At 49.7% G+C, this 6,659-nt stretch overlaps 1 protein-coding gene and 1 non-coding gene across 2 annotated transcripts; one reads left to right on the forward strand and one right to left on the reverse strand.

The window, feature by feature from the left end:
- Positions 1-913: 913 nt before the first annotated feature.
- On the forward strand, positions 914-4,480 carry LOC103739570 (keratin, type II cytoskeletal 6A-like). Its single transcript, XM_029566881.1, is given in 7 exon segments — positions 914-1,470; positions 1,992-2,307; positions 2,638-2,933; positions 3,357-3,482; positions 3,622-3,842; positions 4,026-4,060; positions 4,160-4,480. Coding segments are annotated over 7 exon segments (1,773 nt in total). The 5' UTR covers positions 914-930; the 3' UTR covers positions 4,399-4,480.
- Positions 4,481-6,282: 1,802 nt separating this feature from the next.
- LOC115071524 lies at positions 6,283-6,417 on the reverse strand. Its single transcript, XR_003850602.1, has one exon. It is a non-coding gene; the product is annotated as a U8 small nucleolar RNA (small nucleolar RNA).
- Positions 6,418-6,659: the final 242 nt, after the last annotated feature.

The raw sequence follows: 6,659 nt of genomic DNA on the forward strand, positions 1-6,659 counted from the left end.
CTTTCTGGATACACCCTGCTAAAACTTCTGATTCTTGAGTCCTAAGAAATGTCCAAATTGAGGGGAATAAAAATTTTGAGAATGCCTTTGGGACTGTGGTTTTGCTCACTTGAGGTGCCTTAAACTCTAAGAAAGCATACCAAAACAGCAGAGAGGACGGTGTCTGAATGTCCACTGGAAAGACTGCTTTGCACGAGAGGCAGATTGATGGGAAAGCAAACACTAAGAAGGGAGGTGCCGGCCGGGATGGAGCACCTGCAGAGCTCAGGCGCTGTCTGTCCCTGTCCACAGGACAGTGCCAAGGGCAGTTAATTACAAGGTTAGTCTTCAAGTGGGGAGGGGAGTCACCTTCTCTACTCTCTGAACTTAGAAAGGAGGGTTATGAGACCATCAGTCAGGGCATCTAGCACATACAGAACAAGTTGGATGCAGTAGGCCGTTTCTAGCCTGGGATATTGGGCAAATCCCACTTCAAGGAGAGTCCAACTGAGCTGGGAAGGGAGGTGCAGGTGGAGGAGAAAACCTGTGTGGTGAGGGGGCAACAGGGAGTGTCTAAGTAAGCAGGAGGAAGGGACAATTATCACAGATCAGCTCCTTGTCTCCTTTGTCTGAGAGCATGACTAATTCATGACTTCAGAGATTTTATGTCCAGGCTCATTGTGTTTGGATCAAGTCAAGGCTGGAAGGCAGGAGAATTTCTCCATTACTAAAGGAAGCCAAAAGCAATCTCCATGTATCATACCTTTCTAGCAGTTGGGGGTGATCTCATTATTTGTAAAGCCTAGCCCTGCCCACTCTGCAAGCTCACCTCGGGACCCAGCCCAGCCCATCTGCACAGCATATAAACCGCTGCCCTGAGCGCTTCACACTCATCTGCTCAGCTCTGCCCTTCAGCATCTCCGCTTCCCAGTCTTCTCATCTCCAGGAACCATGTCCACCAAGACCACTGTGCGGAGCCAAACCAGCAGCCACCGTGGCTTCAGCGCCAGCTCAGCCAGAGTCCCCAGGCTCAACCGCTCTGGCTTCAGCAGTGTGTCTGTGAGCCGCTCCAGGGGCAGCGGTGGCAGCGGGGCAGTGTGTGGAGGAGCCGGCTTTGGCAGCAGGAGCCTCTATGGTGTTGGCGGCTCCCAGAGGATCTCCATCGGAGGGGGCAGCTGTGGCATCGGAGCAGGATACGGCGGCCGCGTCTCAGGAGGCTTTGGCTATGGAGGAGGAGCCGGCAGTGGATTTGGCTTTGGTGGTGGAGCTGGTGGTGCCTTTGGGTTCGGTGGTGGAGCTGGCTTCGGTGGTGGCTATGGGGGCGCTGGCTTCCCCGTGTGCCCACCTGGAGGCATCCAAGAGGTCACCATCAACCAGAACCTCCTCACTCCTCTGAACCTGCAAATCGACCCCACCATCCAGCGGGTGCGGACTGAGGAGCGAGAGCAGATCAAGACCCTCAACAACAAGTTCGCCTCCTTCATCGACAAGGTGAGACACGTTCCTTAGTAGACAATCGAGTGTTTAAATGCTGAACAGGGGAGGCTTTAGGCTTTGCTCCAGTGCCACCGTTGTTTCTAGCTGGTTTTCTGTGGCTTTGTGCTCCTATTTAGGCTGGCCGATGAAAGGCAGGGTCTGATTTCCTCTCCTCCAGAGGCTGCCCCATAAGGGTGCCTGATCACAGTGCACAGGGATGAGCTCAGTGCCTCACATAACGGGAAGACTGCACAGAGGCAGAAGCAGCCGCAGGGCAGTCAGCTTCCCAGATCCCCTGCACTGGACCACACTGCAATGAGCCACTGCAGTGCTGGCTGTGCAGTGCAGGAGGGACTTGGCTTCAGTAGAGGGGGGATGTTGGGAGCTTCACTCCAGATTGTCCCTCTCAGAACCAGGGCCAGGCACTGCACACAGGGTGGGTTTGGGGAGATAGCCTGTGATGGAAGGCACCTGCTGGCGAAAGGGTCAGAAGCACAAAGCCCAGACTTGTCCTTCTCACACCCGGCCCTCTCCAGGTGCGGTTCTTGGAGCAGCAGAACAAGGTCCTGGACACCAAGTGGACCCTGCTGCAGGAGCAGGGCACCAAGACTGTGAGGCAGAACCTGGAGCCGTTGTTCGAGCAGTACATCAGCAACCTCCGCAGGCAGCTGGATGGGATCCTGGGCGAGAGAGGCCGCCTGGACTCAGAGCTGAGGAACATGCAGGACCTGGTGGAGGACTTCAAGAACAAGTGAGTGGGACAGTAGTGGAAAGAGAGGCATTGAGGGTTTTGTACCATACAAGCTTTGCAACTAGATTTCTCCTTATGCCTTCTCCATGGGCTAGAAGGATGTGCCTTCAGTGGATATCTACAGCACTAAGAGGAAAACAATCTAGGTCTTTGTTTAGAAAGTTCCAGCTCCAGGCTCAGCCTCTCCGTAAGGCACTTAGCCAACCCCAGAGCAGCCCTGTGTGATCCTAGCACCACCTGGTGAACTGTGCAGTACTGGAATCCCCAAATCCTGTGGCTCTTTTCCCAATGCACTCAAAATAGGCAGCATGGGCTTTGGGTCGTTTCTACTTAAAGTAGGAACGAATGGCAGCACCCAGCTCAATGTTTCTAAGAATTCCTTTACTCATGTGAATCATCACTGGGATGCTAGTGTTTTTGTTTCGGGGGAGGGGGTTGTTTGTTTTTGGTGGTGCTGGAGATTGAACTCAGGACTTCGTGCATGCTAAGCAAGTACTCTACCATTGAACTACACTCCCAATCTTACAAGAATATTGCTGAGTCGGGCTCTTCTGTTCCACAGGAACTGTCTCAGCTGCAAACCCATGTCTCAGACACATCCGTGATCCTGTCCATGGACAACAACCGCAGCCTGGACCTGGACAGCATCATTGCCGAAGTCAAGGCCCAGTATGAGGAGATTGCTCAGAGAAGCCGGGCTGAGGCTGAGTCCTGGTACCAGACCAAGGTGAGTGGTGAATAGGCAGCTACCGAGGAATGTCAAGGTCCCACTCTGAATTCCAAAAGTCCCTGAATTCACTGGAGGTTGGAGATTTACTGAAAAGAAGCTGGAGTCCTCTCACAGCAAACATAACTTTCACTTGTAGAATTCTTCTCTAGTCTAAGAAGCAAAAGTGCTAGAGGCAGAAGGAGAGCTGTTATGGATAAAGACCTTGCTGCCTTTGATTTAGTTTCCGTCTGAATACTAGCCCTCAGGAAACAGAACAGAGCACTGTCAGTCCCTAAGTAACTGTCAACTTATGGTCTGCTAAAGTGTCTCTTGACTTTAGATGATAAATGTCAATGTTATTTCATGCCTTACTTAGAAGTAAACTTGCTTGTTTGCATGTAAAAAACCGGTATGAATTTTCCCTCTTCAATTGACCCACAGTACGAGGAGCTGCAGGTCACAGCAGGCAGACACGGGGATGACCTGCGCAACACCAAGCAAGAGATTGCTGAGATCAATCGCATGATCCAGAGGCTGAGATCTGAGATCGACCACGTTAAGAAGCAGGTACGGAGACAGAAAGAATCGGAGGTTGTGTTCATTATTTCCAGTCTCCTAGACTTGACCTTATAGGTACAAAGATCTAAGGCTAACCCTCTCTACAGAAGCACACTTCAAGTTCATTTCTCTTGCTCTCCCTACCCAGTGCGCCAACCTGCAGGCCGCCATTGCTGATGCTGAGCAGCGTGGAGAGATGGCCCTCAAGGATGCCAGGAGCAAGCTGGAAGGGCTGGAGGACGCCCTGCAGAAGGCCAAGCAGGACATGGCCAGGCTCATGAAGGAGTACCAGGAGCTCATGAACGTCAAGCTGGCCCTGGATGTGGAAATTGCCACCTACAGGAAGCTGCTGGAAGGAGAGGAGTGCAGGTGGGTAACTCACACCTCCATCCTCTGGGGACATCTCCAGAGCGTGAGGCACCGAGCACAAGGCTGGGCAGCACCAGCTGTGGCCATATGGCTACTGTCGGGATGAACGGTCTCCAGAGTGAGGCTTCCCACAGGGTTGGGGTGATGGCTGCCTAGTTCTCACCTGCTGTGTTCCTGCCCTAGGTTGAATGGTGAAGGTGTCGGACCAGTCAACATCTGTAAGTACTGAGCTGCCTGCCTCCCCGCCCAGCCCTTGGGACCCGGATCAGTGGACAGAGCGAGCTCATCGTGTTTGTTGTGTCCTCTCCCCCTTACAGCTGTGGTGCAGTCCACCGTCTCCAGCGGCTATGGCGGCGCCAGCGGTGCGGGCAGTGGCTTCGGCCTGGGTGGCGGAAGCAGCAGCTACTCCTACAGCAGTGGCCATGGCCTTGGCGGGGGCTTCAGTTCCAGCAGTGGCAGAGGCGTCGGGAGTGGCCTCAGCTCCGCCGGTGGCAGCTCTTCTACCGTCAAGTACACCACGACCACCTCCTCCAGCAGGAAGAGCTACCGGCACTGAAGTCCTGCTCCAGGGCTTGGTCCCCTGACCCCTGGTCCCCTTGGCTGCAGACCCTCTGCTCAGGTGCTAGTCTTGCTGGCCTCCACCTCTGCTCTCTAGGTGGAGCTGAGGGGCCACATGTCTCATTACTCCTCTGAATCTGCTCCTCCTGGGTGCCCATTGCTCAGCTTTAGACCTCAACCTCTGACTTCACATCACAATCCGATCACATTTGGTGCTTCTGTTGTATCTAGATTACCAGGCTCCTGCCTCCCGACTTCTGTTTCTGAGGCCTTCTGTGAGAGGGTATCTCTCTCCATTTCATTCTGGAAATCATTGTCTGGGTTCTACTTGAGAGAAGGGGAAGCTCCCCTTTAGTTTCCAGGTCTGAGGAAACCCCATTTCCAGTGTTGGGAACCTCCCTGGCAGTAACTGTGATAGCACAAGTGACCAGTCCTGTGACGTACAGAGTCTGTGCCCTTCTCTGATCTTTGCTTTCTGGTAATTGCTAAATAAAGCAGATTTATAATATAATGCCTTCTTCCACGTTGCTTTCATTGGATCCTAGAGTTCCTTCATTACCATATGATAAATAATTTTTAGGGATTTAGCTATTTCCCGTGTGTTTCCTTCATTTTCTTCAGAGACGATCAACAAGTAGCAGTTCAATGTGTTTTCCCAAAGTCATTGTCTTCTTGGCGAATGACTACAGGCTCACAGTTCGTGCCTACTTGTGCTTACCTGTCTCCATTAGGAGGTGGTGAAGTCCTTCTGAATTGATCTCTATCATCTCTTCCTACTCACTGTAGTTCTCAGCCAAAATTTCCAGTTGGAGAAGCATATTGTTGGCCAAGGAGCCAAAGTCCTTTGAAAAGGGAACAAAATACTTGTTTACAGTTACAGTTGCCTTGGTGACCACGAAACTTTCCTGATTACAAAGGTCAATAGCAGTTAAAATGTGTCTTAGCTGGAGCTCTCCCTCTAGAAATGCAGCCCGATGACTCAGTACAAATGCAGTAGGGTGTGTGGACAGGGATGTGCAGCACAATATCCTCATCTGAGGAAAACTGGATGTGTTCAATCAGTCTTGTCACATGAAGGACCCAAAGACGCATGAAAAACATGAAGTTCTTATTTTGTGACCTGTGAATGTAATGCAAGAATTTGTCATCATCGTGAGTTTTAACCCTGTCTTCACAGCCACTCAAAGAACTGGAGTCTCCATGTAGGGGTCAGATATGATGGTTCCTTCATTCTCAGGAGCGGTCTGTCCGGGTTTTACTTCTGTACATGGTGATAGAAAACTCAGAGCAGCCTGAGGTCCATCAGCTGACTTGCCAATCTTTGAAACACATGCTGAAAAGTTGGAAATGGAGACGATACAGTTGATGTGCCCCAGCAGCAGACAGGAGGCAGCTACTGAAAAGGGAGCCTGCCACTTTACTCCAGGCTTTTGTTATAGACCAACAACCCATTCTCAGTTAGAAAGCTGTAATTTGGCCACAGCACACCCCACTATTACAGTCTAGTTTTCTCTATTCTTTCGTTTTCCTTCCCTATTCCTTTCTTGTACATAAAGTAACTGGTGTAGGTGCACGAGCATGTTGCACTTTTTTCTTTGTAATCTAAATGCTGGTGTTATGTTTTGGTTGATATGAAATGGAGATGGTATGGGAAGCTCTCCTTGTCCATTAGCGGTCTGCCTAGTCAGCTCTTATCTTTATATTGCAGCTATTTTGCTACTTTGCTCTCATTGTTTCACCAAAAAACCAACACCACAAAGCTCTTGCATGCCTTGTTTAATTGGAGAATTTATTATTGTAAAACCAAGGAACATTTTATAACTTTTTTTTTGCGCAGCTTACATGTAGGGCAGTCTGTCTTTAAGTAAGTGATTCTCAGTGAATCAGATAGGAATAATCAGGTTGTAGCAAGTCCTGAATACACAGAGATGCTAATCACACATCATGTGAACTCCAATCATCATTTTTTATCTGCCCTCCAATAGGAGGAACAGGTAAGGATTATCCCACCTGACAATGTTAAATTACTCTGGAAAGAAAATAAATCCTAAGTAGTTTTCCTTCAAGTGAAATGTCTTGTTGTTTAAATAAACTTCTTGTTTAAAATGAAAAAAAAAAAAGGATAATAGAATCAATGGGACAAATAGTTGTTTCTGTGAAAAGATTGACAAAACCTTAACCAAACTCCTGAAAGGGTTGGAACGATCCAGATGAATTAGATTAGAGATGAAAAATGAGTTATTACAATAGATGACAATG

Source organism: Nannospalax galili, unplaced genomic scaffold (assembly GCF_000622305.1).
Source record: "Nannospalax galili isolate Female #2095 unplaced genomic scaffold, S.galili_v1.0 scaffold979, whole genome shotgun sequence".
Taxonomy (NCBI): domain Eukaryota; kingdom Metazoa; phylum Chordata; class Mammalia; order Rodentia; family Spalacidae; genus Nannospalax; species Nannospalax galili.